General features: G+C 45.8%; 1 protein-coding gene across 4 annotated transcripts in view; it reads left to right on the top strand.

The window, feature by feature from the left end:
- LOC135919860 (mesoderm induction early response protein 1-like) overlaps window positions 1–17,791 on the top strand; it is a 41,357-nt gene extending 23,566 nt beyond the window's left edge. For all 4 annotated transcript variants that reach the window (XM_065453836.1, XM_065453835.1, XM_065453839.1 and 1 more), the window contains exons 10-14: window positions 5,524–5,605; window positions 7,272–7,363; window positions 11,535–11,662; window positions 13,938–14,304; window positions 15,517–17,791. In XM_065453836.1, coding sequence (XP_065309908.1) covers window positions 5,524–5,605; window positions 7,272–7,363; window positions 11,535–11,662; window positions 13,938–14,304; window positions 15,517–15,621 — 774 coding nt within the window. In that variant the 3' untranslated portion in view covers window positions 15,622–17,791. The remainder of the gene's footprint in view (window positions 1–5,523; window positions 5,606–7,271; window positions 7,364–11,534; window positions 11,663–13,937; window positions 14,305–15,516) is intronic.
- Window positions 17,792–21,673: the final 3,882 nt, after the last annotated feature.

A 21,673-nucleotide genomic window follows, 5' to 3' on the forward strand; every position in this document is an offset into this window, starting at 1 on the left:
TCAGCCTCTTCGTTTCCCCTGATTCCCTCATGACCGGGTATCCATAAAAGGTGAAATCTGGCTCGGGGTTTTATATCTTGTATAATCCTATAGGCTGCGGTGCATACTCGTCCCCTGAGGTAGCTTCTGCATGCCGCTTGAGAGTCTGATAGGATGGTTATTTGTTGTTGGTTTGGTTTTGTCGCTTTGATAGCAAGGGCTATTGCGATTTCTTCTGCTTCCACGATAGTGGTGTTGTGAGTGGAGGCGCTGATGATTTCTCTGCCCATGTAGTCAGTGACAGCAGCTACCGTTCTTTTCTGCCTGCCTGGGTATCTTGCCGCGTCCACGAAGCGGGAGTTTGGTTTGTCGCCGTGCGTTTTTTCAATGTATGCAGCTCTGGCTTCTCTTCTGCCTGCATGTAGAGTTGGGTCCATATTTCTGGGTATTGGCGCCACTTTGATGCAGTTTCTGATTATTGTGGGGATGGGCTTAGTTTGGTTGTGTTTTTCAAGGAGCTCGTGATACCCGAGTCTGCCAAGGAGTTTCCTGCCCGTGGTCGTTTGTGCGAGTCTGTTTCTTTGAGTTATCAGCTGAGCTTCTGCCAGTTCCTCGAATGTATTATGAATTCCTAGAGACATGAGTTTTTCGGTTGGGGCGCACTGCGGAATTTGTAGGGCGATCTTGTACGCTTTCCTTAAGCACGAATTGATCGCATCCCTCTCTGTTTTCGTTAGCTGGTAATACGGCAAGCTGTAAATGAAGCGGCTAACCACCAGACTTCTTATGAGGCAAAGGGTGTCTGATTCCTTCATCCCCGTCCTTTTCGTGGCTACCCGCTTTATCATTCTCGCGACTTGTTGTGTTGCCGTCTTGATGAGGTTAAGCCCGTGTTGGCAGTGTTGATTTGATTGTAGCCACATGCCTAGTACCCGGATTGTGGTCTTTTCAGGTATTGCATCATTGCCAAGTCTGATTTCCAATTTAAGGGCAGGGTCCATCGGGACGTTACGATTCCCTTTGCCTTTCCAGACTCGTATTATCTCCGATTTCTCTGACGCACATTGCAGCCCTCTGGCTCGCACGTATGTCTCGATTTCACAGGCAGCTGCTTGTAAGCGTTCTTCTTTTTCACGTAGCGACCCGGTGACACACCAGACTGTAATGTCATCCGCGTATAGGGCGTGCTGGATACCCGGGATGGCTTGTAGTTTTCTTGCGAGGCCTATCATGGCCACGTTAAATAGCGTTGGCGAGATCACTGCGCCCTGGGGAGTACCCTTGTTGGGTGCCTTGAAAGGCTTGATTTCTACTGCGCCAAATTTAATCTCAGCGGTTCGTTGGTGTAAAAAGCTGCGAACATAGTTGTATATCCGCTCTCCACAGTTTATTTCAGCCAGGCCATCGAGTATTCCTTGGTGGATTACGTTATCAAAAGCTCCTTTTATGTCTATGGCCATGACAACGTGTTCGCTTGATTTTGGTACATTTGTCAAAACTTCTTCCTTCAACTGTAGGAGGATGTCTTGAGTTGAGAGCTTGGGTCTGAATCCAAACATAGTGTCTGGAATGATTTCATTGTCCTCCAAGTAGTTTTGTAATCTACAGTTTACTATTCTTTCAAACAGTTTCCCCAGACAGGAAGTTAGGGAGATTGGTCGAAGGTTACTAATTGCTAATTTCTTGCCAGGCTTCGGAATTAAAACTATTTGAGCGTGCTTCCACTCCTTTGGAATAGTACCCTGTTGCCAATGTTCATTTATAAAGGTAGTATAGGCCTGTAACGCCTCATCGCTTAGGTTTCTAATCATGGGATTAGTTATCCGGTCTTTGCCTGCCGCTGTGTTTCGGGTCATTTTCGCTATGGCAGCTCTAACTTCTTCGATGGAGATGGGTTCATCGAGTTCGGGGTGAGGCGCCCCCCCGTATTTGGTCACACAGGGTGGGGGAGATGGGTCTGTTCCGAAGCACTTGTTATATAATTCTTCTTTGAGTTCTTGTTCCGTCCCTGGGTACGTATGGATTAGCCGTTCCACCGCTTTACAGCCCTCGTTCTTGGTTTTTGTTGGTTCCATAATTGCTCTTAGTATGCGCCAAGTTTTTGCGGTACTCAGTGTGTCATTAAGGGAGTCACAGAAGCGTTCCCAATTGGACGCAGTTAGTTGCGTCGCGTACTCTTCCGCTTTGCGGGTGATTTCTGCAATGCGTACTTTTAGCTGCCGGTTCCGTGTCTGGCGCTTCAATCTTTTTGTTAGTCCTCTGCGTGCCTCCCAGAGATGCAGTAAGTGAGGGTCTATCTCAGGTATGTCACATGTGCGGGCTATTTCTTTTGTGACTTTATCCTTTTGCGTTCTTAAACTTTCACACCATTTACTTAAATCATCGATTGTGGTGCTTTGCTGGCTCTGCATCCGGCGGTATTTCACCCAGTCGGTCCAAGAGGTCCAAAGGGCCATCATCCAACAAGCAAGACGGCGCGCGGAAGCCAGTGGGGCCCTTGTCTAGGGGCTCCACCCATTGAGCGTTTCATTCTACAATAAAGTTGTTCTGTTCTGTTCTGTTCTCTTATCGGATTGCACCGCACAAGCAATTTTCGGTGCAATTTTCACTGACGAAAAAGGGGCCCATCAGAACTGGTTACATACCGTAATCAGACATTGTGAGTTACTGTTATTGTTCTATATCTTCCTAGAGTGGGCCAAAAATAGGTGTTTTTGACGGGAGATGACATGAGTTCTACTCAGTCACTGCCCCTAAGCTCCGCCCAGACAGATGCTGCCACTAAAGGGGTCATTACTGGGGTGACCGTATGGGTCACGTGTGAGTGCGTGGACTGGTCAAGTTCAAATTAACTCGCGAATGCCAATTTTCGAATCTATATAACCAACATTTGGGCCCATAAGAATGCATATGTGCTGGCTGGGTCTTTCGGTCGGGATCGAATTAACCGAAAAATTGAATTAACCAGTGTCGAATTAACAGAAGTCTACTCTATGGCAGCCTATTCTTTTACTTAGTTCTGTCTGCCTATATTATCGATGCAACCAGTTGGACCTGGCTATAACGGTCTGTCAGCTACAACAGACATAATTTTTTGCCAAATTTTGTCTAAATGGTGCATATACAACATACTTTGTTGCTGCGATACATAGGTGTAGCAGTGCGCTGCGCTCAACTATTTTTGGCCGCCTGTGGAATTTCGTGAAAGATGCAATTTTTCTTGAGGAGCGAATAAACAAATTAGCAGTAAGCTTCCTGGAACGGCGTGCCATGCAATGCTCCACCGGCGAAGACTTCTTGTGCCAACCACGCAAGTGGACCACTGTTGTGAACTCTGTGACGAGCGAGTGCCGAGGGTGCCGCTAGGCCTAACCAGATTTGAAGCGAAGCCATAGCGTACCATTATACGGTGCTTCAGAAACAACCGCCGACAGTCGGAATGAGAATTCTTTATTTCTCATTGCATAAATTTGCACAAGAAAGATATGCTGCTATTTGCGGCATCCAGATGCAGGCTTCGAGTTCAACTTTTCTCTTATTGCGGCTCTCGTCCATGCTACACATTTGACTGTGGTCGTCGCTCATTGCGAAAGATAAAACTAAGACATCCGTTTATACGACTGGCCACTGTTCTGTGTGAAGAAGAAACAGTAGACGATGTTTGTGTCATCGGCGGCGGCTACGTGCTTGCGCTGGGTGGCAAGCATGGCAGCGCTGGCCGGGCGGCTCCCCACCATTGTGCTGGTTGTTAATCTTGCTGCTGTGCAGGTGTGTATATGCTCTAGTGCAAAGAAACTGCTTTTTCTCAGTAACAAGTGTCCGAAAAACGGCTGACAGGAATATGCTGTGCTGCGTGCATGTGCGATTTCCACGTAAACCAGTTAACTATAGCTACTTATATTAATTTCTATGTTTCTGTAGTTCTTGCGATCGCTTACGGGTTGGGCAGCGGTATATAATAATTTCGCCATTTCACAACCTAACGCGACCCTAAATTTGGATAGAACGGACTTCGAATATAACGGACCTTTTTCGATGGATTATCATGGTGCAATGTAACAAGCATTGACTCTACATGTTGATTCAGTTTAGGCCATTTTGCCCACTTTGAGCTTACGCTGCTCATGCAGATATGCACTTAGTAGGCATTTGTGAAAGTTGCCGGCTGATCGTGATAAACCCAAATTCCACTTCACATTCGTGGCCGTCTACTAGCTGTTGAAGATGACCACATGCATGATTCTTTCCATCTTCCATGGTCTACAGATATAAACATATCTAAGGTGAGCTTCCTGCAAAGGCTTGCTGCCCACTACCTCTACCAGCTAGGCCTAACCAGTGCCGCCTCATTAGGACTTGCCGACCAACATTGCCGTTTGGTGTAGAGCCAGTTAGACCCTGCAACCCTGCAGCACTCGAAAAGTGAAAGAATGAATTATATTTAAGACATGAGTGACAGCCTCAATTGTGGCAGCTTCGTTTGTGACTGTCGCATTTTTTATATCACATGCAAATCAGCTTGCAGGGAGGAGGACATGCTTGTTAAAAAAATAGGTTGTTGCATGTGTGCATAGACTTCATCATCCTCCCCCCCCCCCCCCCCAAAGTGTCGTAATTAAGGAGATCACTTGTGCGTCGGCACGGGACTGTACGGTAACTGAGGGAGAAGAAATGGCTGTTGCTCTAGCGGCCACGGAGGGTTACCGCGCAAACAAATTCCTTACAATATTAATGGATTCTAAGGAAGCATGCCGTAACTACATCAATGGCAGAATTGGCCACAAGGCGCTCCAAATCTCCCTCTGCGCTGGCCAACACGAAAGATGAGTTAGACAACATTTTCTGGATACCGGGACACCCTGAAATTGAGGGCAACCAGAAGGCCGATAGGACCGCTCGTGGGCACACTAATCGAGCGGACCTAAATGGAGACCCCGAAGACTTCATGACAGTGATCCCGACGTACTTCAAAATACTAAATTATCATAGAGGAACGAGGGTCAAATACTTCCCGTCCCATAACATGCTTAATCAACAAGAGGCAGTTTGCTGGCGGAAACTGCAAACAGGAACCTTCCCAAATCTACACATACAAAGCAAAATGTTCCCAAACCAATACAGGGACATATACCCATGGTGTGGCGCAATACCCATGCTTTATCATATCACGTGGGAATGCATCAAAAACAAAACATTTCACAATATAGAAAATCCGAGTGCGGAGCAGCGGGAGAGTGTGCGCTCCAGCGGCAACCCATGCCCCCAACGGGGGCTGGTACACCATGCCTGACGAGCAGCCGCGCTCAGTGGTGCCCTGAAATAGGGGCACCAACCCTACAAGACGGGAATCCCCATCGACAAGAAAAAGATGGAAGCACTTGATCTGACCGCTGAATGACTCTGTAAATTAGAGCAATAAAGTGTATCCTGCCTGCCTGCCTGTAATTGAGGGCGCAGGTTATACGTGCAAAACTGCAATGGTATTCAAGTGCCTTTTGCAGTTTGTTCTTTATCTTCTGTTTCTTGCTTCCACTGCATGTACAGGCGCTGTACTTGCTGCTGCAATGTGGACACAACGTTGAGGAGGCATTGCGGAGGCGGCGGATGAACCCCACCATACCCACAAGTGAGGCCGGCTTCCTGCTCGCCGCTTTAGCTCTGTGCAAGACCACTAGGCGCTGGTCTCATCTGAAGCAAATTACTTTAGGCCAGGGCTGCACAACATACGACTGCTTTAATTGATGGTCCTCAACCTTGAACCTCTAGTGAAAATTACTGGCAAGTCCCATAGCACCCTACGTAATTTTGCTGAAAACAAGCTGGAATTTCTTGTTTTCGGCAGTAGATAATGTGTTTGAAGTCACTGTTCCCTAAGCACCACCAAGAGAGGCAGACTGCAGCCATCAGTGTCACTCACTATTTGGGTCATTTTCAAGGTGACCCAATAATGCTCGTATGGAGGGTGGTACGCTATCTACAGCGTAGTGAAAAGTTAAAATGAGGGTTTCACGCTTAAAACATGAAGCAAATTGGTTGAAAAAGCTTTAGAAGGGCTTTCGATGAAGTGAAGATTGAAAATAAGCCTTAATAAGAAGGAAGCAAAGTAAGGTCACTTTTGGTCAAAATAATGAAACACTTATGGGGTTAATTGGAGTCTAAGTAACGGCACTCTACTGTATTTGCGATGGGTTACCTTGTAGCCTCCGAGCTCTAAAAGCTGTGCACGACTTTTGCTTTATTAGGTTTTTTTGCCCAATGACCTGTTGCAGTGAAATGCTATCCATTCTCTGAATCTGTATCGAGCTTGCACTTACTCTATGAAATTAATTCTCTTTTGATCTAGCATATCACGTCACATAACATCAAAAAGCTGCGGTGTAGGACTGTCCATGTTTCTAGCACTTACTATCCGAATGTGGCCTGGGCATGTAAATGCCAGGCATGTAATGGCTGGTCATACAGTGACATGCGAAACTATGGAAACTAGCACCAAACTATGTGAAGTGGGAATAGGTGGTATTTAACAGTGCAAAGCAAAATATCAGTTCTTGCACACTCCAAGAGGCTATATCACCGTAAAAGCATTTTTTTTTTTTAGAATTTACAAGAGGTTGCAGCACCTCCAAGCCAGTGCTTTGTTCCAAAAGGGTGTACTTTTTCAAACACATGGTCACCACCAAGCATGTACCGCAGTGACCTGCAAAAGGGTTCAAATTTTCTGAATCATCAGATGTGCCCCCTTGTGTTATTTTTATGCTAATTGTGGTAGCTCATTTGTTTACCTGTCCCTGAATTAGTGTGTTCTTTCAAAACAGTGAAGTACTCAGCCCAGCCTAACTATATCATTACAGTCCATCTCAGCTAGTCCTTGCAGTGCAGCATGCATGCAGCCCATGTCAGCTTGTAATCACAGGAACAACGTCAATCAGGGGCACAAGGGCCACTAATCCACCTGCGCAGGTGGAATGGCGGTGCACAGTCGATGCACGCTTCTAGCTCTTGTTCCTGGTTTTCTGATGGGACCCGTAGCTTTTGTTGGACTGCACAGAATTGGTGAGACAGAGCGCAGTGTTCCTCTGGTGTGCAGACTGTCCAGGCCAGGCTTGCACAGCTGACGTCGCAGGTGCAAGCTCAGCTGATACTGAATGTTGCCGGTACACAAATAGTCAGTTCTGAACGCGCATTCAGAACAGTGCGAACTGAAAAGCATTGTCGTGACGAGTCATTTCATTCGGACTCGGTTTTCTGAACATTGGGACGGAGTGTCTCACTGCGTGACCCCTTTCCTGCAGAGATGAGCCTTTGGTCTGAAGAAGAGTGCCGGAGTTTTGAGAGTGGCCTTCGGTTGTACGGCAAGGACTTCCACCTCATCCAACTACACAAGGTAAGACCATCCTCCAGTGCAGTTGTCCTGCTTTCCACTTGAAGGGGTATAGTGCATGCCACAAGAGTTTCGTTCAGAAATTACTAGAGTGAACCAGCGCATGGGAATCGGCTTAGTACATGGATTTGTCTTATCTTTGTGTTTGTGGCTTCAAATATTCTTGTGGCTTACTTTACTATGCCTTATCTGCCTGTATTGGCCCAAGTTACGAAGCAGTCCTATTTTTCTAAATGACGGCAATAAGACTCTACGCACACGCATAATAATTGCAAATTATTAGAGACTTTTAGCTTGTACGCTATTCCGGTAAACGGGAGCGGTTTGGGCGGATTACCGGATGATCGGGGCGTAAACGTGAGCGGTGAAGCCGCCTGGTGTTGTAGAGCTCAACCAGACAAACGCATAGCTAAAACTGCCGTAACTCACCATATTCTGCTTCGCCACTCGTGCAAATTTTTGGCAGCGGCGTAATTGTGAACACGATTACGCCACTGTCGAAAATTTACCCCAGCAGCTAAGCAGAATACAGTAATTAGCTCTGTGTTTGTGTAGTTGAGCTTTGCGCCACCAGCTGGCGCCACCGATCGGGCCGCTCACCTTGACGCCCCCGCTAAACCGGAAAACCGCCCGTCCCTATTGCCTCTGTAAAGCGATACTTTGTTGAAAATGATCGGTTTGAAAAGTAAAAAAGCTGTTGAAAGCCTGAAGTATCAGTTTTAGGCAACGCCATGCGGTATAACCATCATTCCCATGCTGGCTAAACTGCCATGCTTTTGGCGCCGGAGTTCCCCTCTGGTAATTTTTGTAAATGCCTATCCTGCATGCAGCAAAAATGCCCAGTGTGCACAAGTAGTTTGAACCTTGCAAGGTGTTGTGGCAGTTTTAGTTGCAGCAAGGTGCCTGGACTTGTGCATTTCGGCACTTGTGATTTGTTTTCTCTCGAACTTTTGTTTTTTGAACAGTATCAGTGTTATGCCTTAATTCTTGCAGACGATATCAGGTATAGTTAAATGGCAAATGTAGCTGACCGAGAATGACGTGCCCAAATTTCCAGTTTGCATGTGATGACACGTGTAGTTAGTCTACAATAACCACAATTACCACCGGTTGATCTAGAATACTTGGAAGTAAAGTATAATTTGGTGCAAATTGTAAGCCAGCAGAAGTGACAGTTGGGGCAAGTTAATTACTGATTCACTTTCCTGGATTTTTGTGTATGTGTAAAAAATTAGCCAGCCAGTGCCGCTCATGGCCAAGGCAGCAGATGTGGAACATCCTTTTACAGGAACCATGAAACAAATTTGATGATTTTGTACAAATGTACAGAGTGGTTAGGGTAGGTGCTTCTGAACGTTAAGTGACGCATTTAAGGTCCTCGTGCAAAGCGGGTAATTTTTATAAGGTTTTTAAAAATGTGCATAGCTATGGATTGCAGCGGCACTGGTCCCCTGAGTTTCAAGTCGTCCCTTTCCCAATTGACGTAGTTAGTCCCATTGACATCATTTGGGTGAGCTATCCGATTGGCTACCCAGGTCGTGTTATCTATAATTTTTCCAACTTTATGGTGAACAGATGTTCGTAATAGTTGGAATGTTGGTTACTTTGTCACTATAAAAAAGTAATGGAAAGAAAATACACAACAATTTATCACTACACTCAAGCACTTCCGGCACACAGCAAATGTCGTACGTCTGCTTGTGCTAGAACATTCTCTGTGTTGATATAAACTGCATCGTCAGCGTTGGTCTCGACCTTTGTTTTCGTCAGCACCATGGATCGCCCTTGTTATGCTGTGGGCTGCAGATCTAGCAGTTGACTGCATGTTCAGCTGTGACATTGAGTCCCTCTGCAAGGCAACAAGCGAGCAGAGTGACTGCAGTGCATTGTGCTGTCAGTATACAATTGGCACCAGCATCTACACGTTTGTGACCGTCACTTCACTCAGGAGAATTACTACCCCAATAGAGAGCTTTAACGCATATGGTATTCAGGTAAACGTAAGCGCAAGTGAACTGGGAGTTTTACTGAATGAGCAGAAGTGCGAACGTGAACGGCCTGCATGGTGCAGCCACCTAGTGGCACAGAGCACAGCCGGACAAACACAGAGCTCAGATGGCAGTAACAAAACTGTATTACACTTTGCTGCTGGTGTAAATTTTCGGCAGGATTGTAACCGTGAACATGTTGTCTTTCTGAATGTTGAAATTTTTTACACTTGGTTGCAGCAATAGTAGCTCTTTGTTTGGCTGGTTAAGCTCTGTGCCACCAGGTTGCTGCACCATGCAGGCCGCTCACTCAGGCCATTCATGTTTACGCTAAAGCCCCTTCATCTCAGTGATGGTTGTATGGAGCAGCTTTAGTTTACCCCTCCATCCATCCGCCAAAATGCCCAGCTTGCCTGGGGTTATCAGAATACCGGGCATGCTCGGCACTGCGACAGAATGCTCGCAACGCATGCTGCTTGGATAGCTCTCGTGGGGGATCGACGGCCAGGCTGCTAGCAGAGAGCTTCGAGAGGCTTCACGTGCTGGCTCCATGAATACTAGAAGTAGACGACACGACGTCCCATCATGACGCAGAGCCAGTGAAGGCGGAGCTTCTCCCCGATCACTCGGCGAACGAGTTGAGAAAAGACATGACTAGGGAGGAGGATAACTTGTAATCATCTGCAGCTGTCTTAATACTAGACACTTCGCTTAAATTGTAGTGCTAATGTTTTACTGTGGCTGTACCCTATGCGTCTACAAAATTTGTCCACGCCGTTTCGGGGACTCTTTAAAGTGGGCTAATTGGAAGTTATAGTGTGGTGAGCACGAGTGACTGAGGAAAACGCGTGCCAAATTATTTTATTTCTGCGGCGGTAGCTTAATTGGCAAAGCACCGCATGCATAATGCACGTGGTGTTCCCTCCTGTAACAAGTTATATTTTCCTCTACTTTCGTTTACGTTTACCTTGTTATTTAAGGTTTTCAATTATATTCGAATCCCACTTATAACATTCAGGGGCCAGGAAAATTCTGTTATAATCCGATAATTGTTATAACTTTGTTGCATAAAAAGACAGAAGGGGCAGACATTAAAACAATTTAATTAGAACAAATTACAGTCCAACCCACTTACAACATTACTGATTTTTACAATATACCGGATGCAACAGTGAGCAGCCACGGCACTGTGAACTTCTGTGTGTGTTCTATAGTAAAATAGACTGCTTGATATAATGTTCCCACGTTGAGTTATTGGTTTTAACAACCAAATCTGGCTACTGGGTGTCTGCACCAACGGGAAAAAGAACATGACGTTGTGGTGAACAAAAAAAAAAAGGAAAGTGAGAAAAACCTGCCACTGTGTTGCCGCGAATGCACCATCGCCAGCCTCGTATGCTTCTCTCCCGTCTCCCTTCCGCCCCTCTGAAACACAAGTTGACAGCGCTGACAGCCGCCACCCTTGTCAGGGCCAGTCGTCACTGGCAACGCAGCAAAGACAGGGATGGCAGCTTGCACATTAACGCTGAAGTCAGTCCCCTGCGCGGTATCTTTGGAGCATGCTGCCAAATGTGTGTCGTCGGCCTTGGGTGGCCATATCTGTGGCCATATTTAAGTTTATTACGATTGTGAATTCAGAAGTCTGAAGAACCACGTGCTGCTTACAGCTACTTGGTGCGAATTCATAATTACTTTGTTTAGCGCAAAACAACGGACACAAGAAAGACGGCAGGACAATTTAGCGCAAAACAACGCACACAAGAAGGACGACAGGACAATTTTAGCGCAAAACAATGGATGCAAGAAAGCCAACGGGACAGTCGTCCTGTCGACTTTCTTGTGTCCGTTGTTTTGCCCTAAACAAAGTAATTGTGCTTACAGCACCTTGAGTTGTTGGTAGTTCATGAGAAAAACCTTAGGTTCATTGCCAAAAAAAAAAGCTCTGGTGGGAATTATATTTTAAGTTTTTGCTGGCTTTGTCGTTCAGATGTAATATAAATTTTATGCTTCATTTGAAAAATTCGGACCAGAAAGGGTTAAAGAAAGGAGAAACTTGCTAGTGCCAACCTCAGTTGCCTATTAGTCTGCTATAATTGTGCCTACCGATGGCCTTCGCACGACCTTGTTAGCATGGTTGAACTCGCGAGATTGTTCTCTGTTAGATGGTTCTTGCAAACCATGTGCAGGTCCGTACGCGCTCGGTCGGTGAGCTTGTGCACTTCTACTACCTGTGGAAGAAGACGGAGCGGCACGACATCTTTGCCAGTAAGGTGCGTCTCGAAAAGAAGAAGTATGCTCTGCACCCCGGAACCACGTGAGTATAGGCATCGGTGCTGCATTTTCTTCACTCAGTAAACAAATACACTAAAACCTCATTCTTATATTTAGCAAAAAAAAAAAAAAGTAATGTGCTATTTGGGAAGACATATGATCTGAAGTCACTAATAAAATGTTGCAGTTTCATTCAAAATGTGAACCATTGATAGCAATAACGAAGTATTGAACTAAAGTCAACGTCCGAATTTTCGGACACCCTAGGGTCCACGAAAACGTAAAAAAAAAAAATCAGGCAGTCTGAAAAAAAAAAAAATGAATGCGGGCCTTTTACTAGTGATCGAGGGCTCAAATCGGCATAGGTGTGTCTGAAATACCTCTGAGGGCCTGCCAATACAATTGCTAGTCATATCGGTGCTCGTGATGTGACAGGAGATGGCGGGTGCATGCGTGTATAATTAAGGAATAGTTATTGTGTCCCATGACACTGGCCCCTTTCTACACTTGATATGCTTCACTGCAATACATAGCATATGCTACTTTGCGCATGCTTGACAGCGTAACACCGCTGTAATGCGGCGAAGCTGACTTTTGGAACCAGCTTTATGCAGCATTTGACCCTTGCCATGCTTTCTGCTCTTCAAAACCATTGGCGAGGATGAAAAAGGCAAAGTCAGCACCATTGCTGACAGTGGCAAATTCTTTCAGTGAAAAACGCAGCGCTGGACAGTGGGAAGCTTGGTAGCGAACGCCGAAGCAGCTAGGCCTAGCATTGCTGTGGTGGTGGCTATGGCTGCGACGCTGGTGGTGGCTTGACACTGCGAAATAATCAGAATGGTGGCGATGGTGGCTTGATTAATGGTGGCATTGATTAATGACGTTTCAGACCTGTTTTAGCGTCTGAAATTTCAAGTGTTCTTATACATTGCCCCTCTGGGGCACGTGACGGTGTCACAAACATGAAGGTGTCAGAATTACCAGGCATGTCCGAAATATGATTTCATTGTCAGGTACAGTGTGATTTGCCCCCTGTTAAATATTCTGACATTTCGAGGGTCATTGCAAGTTCGTACAGTGCCCTCCCCTTTGTTCATCCTCCGTCCACCCAAATCTGTGCAACCTGGTCATGACACTTTCATGTACACCATGTAAATCCAATGCTAGTCTTGTGATGGGTTGCTCGAAGCTACAAAAAGAGACTGATGCGCATCTAGGAACAGCACAAGGAACAAGAAGCTGCCGTACGGTGTGTGTTACAAAGATGGCAGCCATGAACAACTTCATTGACATTCTGTGCACTTGCTTTCATTTGCGAAGCGGTTTGTGTCTGGCAGCTGCTACGAATAGATTGCGTTGATTCAGTACCGAACCATAACTTCAGTTGCTGATGCCCGATGAGCAGCACCAATTAGGCAGTGTGGCTGTGACAAAAATTCACTGCTGGCCGATGTGGTAACAGGGGCTGCAAGCCGTTGCGGAATGCTTGCCATTAAAAGAGAGCTTAAGGTTAGGGGATGTAAACCGCACGCAAGTGTTGAGGGACACAAGCCACCAAGTGTACAAAAGATCCAGAAGTGAGCACGAAAGAGCTCGAAGGGCCCACACATTGGAGATTGTGTCCCCGACTGCTTGGGTGCAGCTTGAATCCCCTAACCTAAAGCTCTCTAATATGTTCGCATAGGTGGCTCATCAGTGATCGGTCCCGAGATCATGCATGCAAGTTAGATTGTTGGCTGTTGAAGCGGTGTTAAGCTCATAGCCGCTATCCAACATGACTAATCGCCTAATCTTTGCACATGCCTTTGCGCCTTATGAGATATGTGCTGCTGTTGCTACTATTCCCTCTGTCTGAGTCCCATTATCATTTCAATCAGTCTTGTTGACCCCGACAGACCTTGTACTGACAGAGGCGGCCCCGGCCGATGCAGCACTGCCCTGTGAATTGCAGCGTTCGGGTGCTGTGTGTGCCTAATTAGGCATATCAATATTAAATATAAATATAGTAGATATTCAGTTTTGTCAAAAGTAGTATTCAATAATATCAAATAGTAGATATTCGATTCGCTATTTAAGAATTCGAATTTTCGCTATTCGATTCAATTCAATGATGTTCAAGCATACGCACACACCTACAAAAAAATGTAACAAATTTTCCCGAGATTTTGGAAGCATGGCTTCAACGACTGTATTTGTAATCGGCTATAGTGGTACGAATTTCGGTGACAACTATAGTCGTCATCGGTAGAGACAGGGTTAAGGAGTTGCACTAAAGATGGAAGATTGCCTCAGGTTTATTTAATGGACGATGTGTGCAGGGACTACATGGACCGCTTCCTGGATGAGCAGGAGAATTCCCAGCAGCAACAGCAACAGCAGCAGCCGCGTGACCGGTCCACAAGCCCAAGTGAAGCAAAGCGGCCAAGGCTCGCACTGCCCATGCAGCTCACAAGTCAGCTCGTTGGTCCCCAAGAGAACGGTCGTGAAGCATCCGCCGCAGCTTCCCTGACAGTGGCCGCTGATCCAACACGCGAGAACGGCCGCGACCGGCTCTGGACGGCACCGGCAAGTTCATCGGATGAAGATGATCTCCCACTCATCGCCACCACTGCTAGACCAACACTGGGCAAGGTAGCAGTGACAGTGGCAACGACAGCTGCAGCTCCAAGTGGCAATGTTGTACAGGTAAGACATTGCTGTATGTACTTGCGTGAGGGCTGCACGCCCACTTTTGGATGCATTAATTCGGCAAAACGAGTTTCACCAAGCAGCGTCACATGCATACCCGTGTACGTAGCCTATCTGGTCAGAATCTGGCCACACATACCCAGTCACACTCATACCCGGTCAGAAGAGCAGTTGATTCAGTCCCACTGAACCGCCCTCAGTGAGCCACTCTGGCTTTTATATTCGACAACTAAAACCTTCGTGTTAGAAGCCATAAGCAATGCTTCGTGGCAGTTTGTGCTTTGTAATGCCTGTATGGCCATTCTCCCAGTCTTAGCGGTCTCCTAGCACCAAGGAGACGGGTTCGATCCCACCATCAGGCAGTTTTATTTATTGAAGATGCCTGAAACGACGCAAGACAAGAACGTACCTACTTACCCACCGCATCGTGCCTTGTATGAGGCCCACAATGCTTTGCATTGAAAGAAAAAAAATAAAGGAAAGAACAAGAACCACTGCTGTAATGAATTGCTGCACCTCTTTGAGTTTCTGTGCACATTTCTGTCACTTTTCTGTTATTGCTGCTTCATGGGCGTTTCTGTTATTTACTATATAGAGATGCATGTTCGCATTATAGAATTATTATTCCTTACAGGTCATGCGATCATAGCGATTGGCCCAATTTGGCTGTGAGTTCCTAGTGTAAAAGAGCGTTTGAGAGAACACTACCGATTTGCTACAGCTGAAGAATGAGGAGGCTGCCTTCTGGGCTGGTATTCTGTGAGTGTTCACCTAGTGGACATGTCCATTACGTCTGCTGCTGAAGTGCTGATCACTTGGGGGTGCCCGTCACGTTCTGACACATACCCCAGCCCACAGCCAGTCAGAACTTCAGCATTAGACGAAATGGATGTATCCACTAGTTGGACACTTACAGAATACCCCCCCTCCTGGTTACTTCAAGTTGACGGTGCAGTGCTCAAAAGAGTGGTCATGACATCATGACAACATGGTGCATTCGATGCTGGGTTTGTTTACTGCTGATGACTACAGGTGTTGCCTGCCCCTGTACATGAGCCGATTAATTGAAAGTTGTTTGTGTGGTGCATGCTCCAGCTGCAACTGCAGTTTGTGCAGTAGACAGAATAGCTGTGTCAGGGCTCACTCTGGTTCAGTTTGGAAGCATGCTGCTGTCATGCTTGACTGAAGTGTTTGCTACAAACGGCGCAGGTCCTGAACAAGATGGCAGCCACCAATCTGGTCACCACAGTGTCTGCAACACAGCCACTTGTAGGGGTGACTGAACGGCCTCACACAGTGGTTCCTGACGAGTGATGTGGCGGCAGCCACTGGTGTCCACGTGCAGAATCTCTCTGCTCCTTTGCCGACGCATCCATCCTTCCATCACACGCCGGAGTTTAGAAAAAAAAATATAATCGCAGAACTTGGGACCAAGAGCGCTGTCACAGCGCTTCACATCATGAACTGCTCTGGTGCTGTGCGGGTGGAGCATTTCGTGTTGCGCCCTCTGGTGGCAGCACTGCATTTTTGCTTATTACTTAACACGCGGTATGCCGAGCCCTTTTCTGCGCCAGACGACAAATGGGGAGAAGGGAACGCTTGGAGAAAGTGATGTGCATACTGTCACGAGGCCCCTGGAGCGGCACCAGGCTTCGTCAAAGCTGCCTAGTGTGTGCAGCATTCTGTGCGACTGCCCGGAGGCAGGTCAAGCGCTGTTGCCGCTGTGTTGTTACTTAGTCTACGCAGTGTAGGTTGTAAAAATGAGGTGAAGTTGGTCCTGTTGATGTCCTCGAATGTGACAATTGTATCTGGTTTAACGAAGGTTATGTTAATGGCGTAACACACACACTCCAGGCCAAGAATAATGAAACTCGCATATTGGTGCTGACCATTGTCTTCATAGTTTTTGTGCCATGGTGAACATTGAGATGGGCAAAGCATTCAGCTGGTACTCTCAGCACCGTATTCACAAATGGACTGATACTTGTGAACTCCCAGTAGTGGAGAAACTTGGGCTGGTAGGTGTAAGGTAGTTCAAATTCTGGAGGACCAGCACTCGGATGAAGCACACGGAAAAAGAGTGGCATACACATTGCGCAGGCTATCAGCCGTCGTAAGTTCAATGCTTTTTGCTATGAATTCTATATGTTTGCGAAAAAGAACACAGAAAGGAAGAAGGGGTTGGGAACATGCTGCAGACCCATCGCACAGATATAATAGTATCTCCTTTTTATGCACAAGCAGCAACGGTGTACTGATAACAAGTCTCTCTTTCTCTCTCTCTTTTTTGTGCATGTCAAGAAAGGCTTGAAATATTTTCCAGGCACTCTGCTCACGGAATTCTCGAACGTCTAGTTTTTTGGAAATGTAAAAGAAAGCTGAAAGTAGTAGCAATATGGTTGCTAATCAGCGGTGTATGTGTGTGCCGCTCTTTTCTGTGTATTTTGTCCGAGTGGTGGTACTCCTGAATTTGAACTTGAGAACTCTCCTTTGACTCTCTGCATCATGCAAGACTGCACCACCCCCAAGACTGAAATAGACATCGCACTTTGGTAACGCTGCCTGGTAATTTGTGCAGTGCAATTACGAGGGTTACCAAAGAACAGTGACCACTTCAGTTGAGGGGACGGTCGCCCTCCATTTGCCGGAGTTGAAGCGGGGCATTGAGGTAGAGGAACATTTAATGAATACAGGAAATTGTAGTACCAGCGCTGCAGAAGCGTAACCGTGCCGAAGCGCAAATATCAGATGTGTCAAAACTCGTTCAAATTGCAGGACACGCAGTAGAACTGTGTGTTGCTGCCTGCAGTAGTTGGTGTAAATATTTTAGCTTGACGGTCGTTACCACTTACCCCATCAGCTGTATCCATCGTGCTTGTCAAAAATGTGCAGCCAGCAGAGCTTTGTCACTCGGGCATCCGTACTAGGGCGAAGGTACTGGAAGATTGTGCACCGTCGTCTTGAATATTGAGAAGAGGTCTGTTGCTTCATCACCAACATGTCTGAGGCAAGCCCGGCGACATGTCATCGACTGAATGCTTCTGGACATGCATAGTGCCCACCTCGCGATGGAACTATATGCCACAAGCAGCGCTGCATCAAGCTGTGCTGCTGTCGAAGACAGAGACTTCTTGTGGTAGAACTAACCAAGTCAACACGTCCCTGCTGGTTGCCATGGCAAACCACACTTTCATCTCACAGTGAACGCAACAAGCGTTATTGCCAGAAAGTGCCTTCTATGAACCCACCATCACCACCACTGACAGAGCTGAAAGACTGTGCGCCGAGTTTAAACCCGAATTTGGTGCGGTACGGGGAGGGGTGTTTGATCCGCATCTTCTGTGGCGGGCGTTTTCAAAGGGTAAGACGTGCTGTCAACCTTCTTTCGTTGCTTCGTTTTGCTACTTCTTTTAAGATTAAAAGTGTATACCGTATTGTAGCATAGGTGAAGTACCCAAAGAACAAAAAAACACCACTTTGTTGACGTTCGTCTATGTTCTGTATTTTTTTTTTTTTGTCACTCCATTTATGTTACATTTTGTTGGTGTAGCAGTGCACTTTGTGTCACACACACGCTCTCGCCTTGTTTTTAATCACAAGCATGTGTTCCGTCTTTTGAGATGTGAACACTGCAAACTTATTGTACCATTGTTACTAATATAGGAGATGCATTTTGCCAGGCGACTTAAACACAGCAGGTGAGACTTGGCTAGATTTGTGCACAGATTTTATTTTCTCTCTGCGGTGTTTAAGTCATGGATGCATCCTTTTTTTTGTCATTGTTGCCAGAGAGAGCTGCAGGTGGCAGTCGTGTGGTCATTTCATTCTTGTCTGCTGTGCAGGAGAGTGCTCACTGTTAGTATTGTTTAGGTGTGGTCAATTGCTTTCACTGGTTTGGAAGCGTGGCTGCGCACATGTTTTGTTCTTCTCTATATTACCAGATCTGCGTGCCGCCAGAACTGTTTTGCTAAGCAGCATTTGAACTAATACAGCCAACTTCCGTTAATTTGACCCTGATGGCACCGACAAAATTGATCGAATTACACAAGATGCAAAAAGAAAAATGCCGGAACGTACTGCTGATTCATTTGGCAGTATTAGCCAGAGTCTAACTCACCCCTGAATCAATTGCGCACCCACGTTTAATGCATCCAAAGTGGAAAACTAACGTAAAAGTCACGTTAAAGCTCCTAAACAAACTAAAAATCGAATGTGCACCCAATTCTTAAACAAGCATGTATTGCACAGAGGTGGCCGGTTGCCTGAAGTCAGCGTCACTGCACTTTTTTTTTTTTTCTAAGTTAGGTGTACATTTTTGTTATGTGGTAAAAGACATGAACATTGTGGAGGCAGTTTTGGTTTCATATCCGATAGCACAGTGCAGGCATTTTTCAGTCCAATTTTGTTTAAAAAAAGAAAAAGGCCAGAGTTACAATCAGGTAAATGCCGAAATCAGACACTGCGAGCTACATTGAAAATTTTCCTAGGGCAGGCTGAAAATGGTGTTTTCGACAGAAGATGATGTGTGCTAAAAGCATTCACTGTCCCCTAAGCTCCACCCAGACACTGCCACTAATGGAATCACCATAGAGGTCAGGCACGTACGTGCTTACTGGCCAAGTTCGAATTATCCAGCGAATGCCAATTTTGGAGTAAAAAACAAACGTTTGGGCCCATTGAAGCGCATGGGTGCTGGCTGGGACCTTCGGTCGGGATTGAATTAAAGAAAAAAAATGTTGTTAACCGGAATTGAATTAGTGGAAGTCTACTGTATAATGCTATTAGCAAGGGGACAGGACCTGTTTTGTCTGGTTCAGATAACATTGGCAATTTATTGCACAGTTTGCATTGCACAAGTGCAACAGCTCGCTGCCGTGGTTGCTTCAGTGTATGCTCCACACTCCGTTTCATACTTAGCAGGCAACGCTGTAGAAGCTACGCATGCAGTGTGGTGATAAAGTCGTTTCACAGTGTAGTTGCTTTCGATCTGCGACACTTTCTATGGTTAACTACTTCCTATGTTACACCTGCAACTTGCGGACGCAAGGTTACGCCAAGTCATGCATTACTTGTGCCACTTTGTATTGCCAGTATGCAACGTACTGTTTCGGTTTCGAGCGTGGGTAGTGTGCTGTGAACTAGGGTGGTTGCTTGGGCTAGTTGGTAATTCATGATCAAAAATAATGTACAGCGCAAAGGACAAGGACAGTGCTGTGTATGTCGTCTATCACTGTCCTTGTCCTTTGCGCTGTACATTATTTTTAGTGTGCTGTGGTCACTGGTTGCACAGTTGCGTCACTCCGCTCGTTCGATCGTCAACAGGTTCAGATCTAAAAAGCCTTCCATGTGCATTTTGCGACACAAAAGTATGGGACTTAATGTTACATTGAATCGCACGGCGCATACCTGTGCTTTTTCTGACATGTGGCGCACCCTATTTTGGCCAGTTAAGTGAGCAGCAAGTGTAGTCGCTCATAGCGACCACAGCCTAAATAGGAATGATTGCAATGTATGAAGCAGAGCAAAGTGCATACATTATGCCGAGCAAAAGTTTTGGAGATCACAGGAGCAGCGAAAATTTCAGATATTATTCTGGCACAGATGCACACTTCATTGGTCAAGCATGCACACATAGATTGCACCAACGGATTTCGGGCTGCTTGTCAAGGCTTTAAGTAGCTTTCACTGCACCTGGGCTCTGAAACTATCTCAGTAATGTCACGTAACACTATGCTCGAACGTATCTGTTAGCTGTAGGTGAATGCGAGGGAGAAGGTGAAGATTTAGAAGGAGTTCTGCAATGGATTTGGTGTGGTGGCATGGTTGTTATCAGACTACAATGAAGAGAACAGCCAGCTACATAGTCTGCGACAAAGCCCCAAAGTGGCTGTATGACCAGGTAGTCTGCGAGATTGCACAGCCGGCGTCGGTGATGAAAAATGCGGCGAATGATAACATGCATTGGATATAGCAGAGAGGGTAGAAGTACTAGGCTCAGATATGGTGATCTGTTTGAATAGACTGCAGAGACCTCGGTAGACTTTGGGCAGTAGCAAGCCAGACACCAAAGAGGATTTCTCAAGGGTGTGAGGGTTTACAAATTCCAGTTCTGGCATGAAAGGGCAACAGGTCTTTATCCGTAAAAACGTCTGCACTGACTTGTGCATGCAGCATAAGGTCTCCCAAATTTCTTGCTTGCAATTGTACAAAGTTACGCAGTTGGAAATGTGTCGAGAGTTGCATTTTGTGTTGCATACACCGCAGCAGTACAAGATGGTAAGGGATAGTAATGCTGTGCTTGGTGAATGTTGATGTGCTAAAATTTGTTGGACTAGCCATAATGCAGGTTTGAGAAATTTTGTTTGTTAGAATGGTGGGAGAGAGAGGTACTTTCAACGGAAGAATAATTCCTTATATTGTAGCCATGTTTGAGAGGATAGTTGCCACAAATACTGAAATGCCTGTGAATGCTAAGTTGACTTCAATGGTGAGTTTCAAAAAACAGCTGGCCATTGCCTGGTATGGAAGAGGCTATCCAAAGCTGGACTGCATGTCTGGCACCATAACCACCACTGTCTGTACGTGGCCACTTCTGCAGCTCTCATGTAATATGTATGTACAAATGCTTTTAAAATAACATCATGTTTTTTGTTGAAAAAAAGTTTGCACTGTTTTATGTTCTTGTCATCACGAGATGTGCATTTTTTCTTTTCACATTCACAACGCGCAGATTTGCACAGTGTCATTTCGATGTCCTTTTTTCCTCTTTCTTGTTATTACACTACTACTTTCTGCATACATGGAACGTGAGCCCATCAAAAAAAGTTTTCGTGATCCCATTTGTGCAAATGAACAGGAGAAAATAGCAAGCACTATTTATTGGGTAGCAAATACGCAATACGAATGTGATTTAATAAAGGGAAATGTAATTTTATGATAAGTGTGTCCATGTTTTCGAGAAATTTTAGAAAAATGTGTGGCATTTGGCTTCAGCACTGTGTTTGTTGTGTCGAGTGCGGTGTTTTGTACGGTAAACATTTATTTCAACAAATAATGGTGCAAATTTTAAGTGGCGTGATGGCATAGTGCCACCAGGATATCCTGATACAGTGTGTCAACAAACTACACCATTTATATGGCTGGCCTTGGTTCACGAGAAGAATTTGCATTCATTTGTAGCGACAGCTGTATGGGTTCATATGACTCAATGCCACACCACTAATGAGCTGCCTTAAACAGTCTCCATAGTTGATCTGGGTATCTACGTAGAGGTTGTCTAAATGTTTCTTCTTCAATATTTGCAACAGTCGCAAAGCCATAACAATGGTAATATAGAGCACTGGCACAGTAATTAATCTAGCGCAAA

Source organism: Dermacentor albipictus, chromosome 9 (assembly GCF_038994185.2).
Source record: "Dermacentor albipictus isolate Rhodes 1998 colony chromosome 9, USDA_Dalb.pri_finalv2, whole genome shotgun sequence".
Lineage (NCBI taxonomy): Eukaryota > Metazoa > Arthropoda > Arachnida > Ixodida > Ixodidae > Dermacentor > Dermacentor albipictus.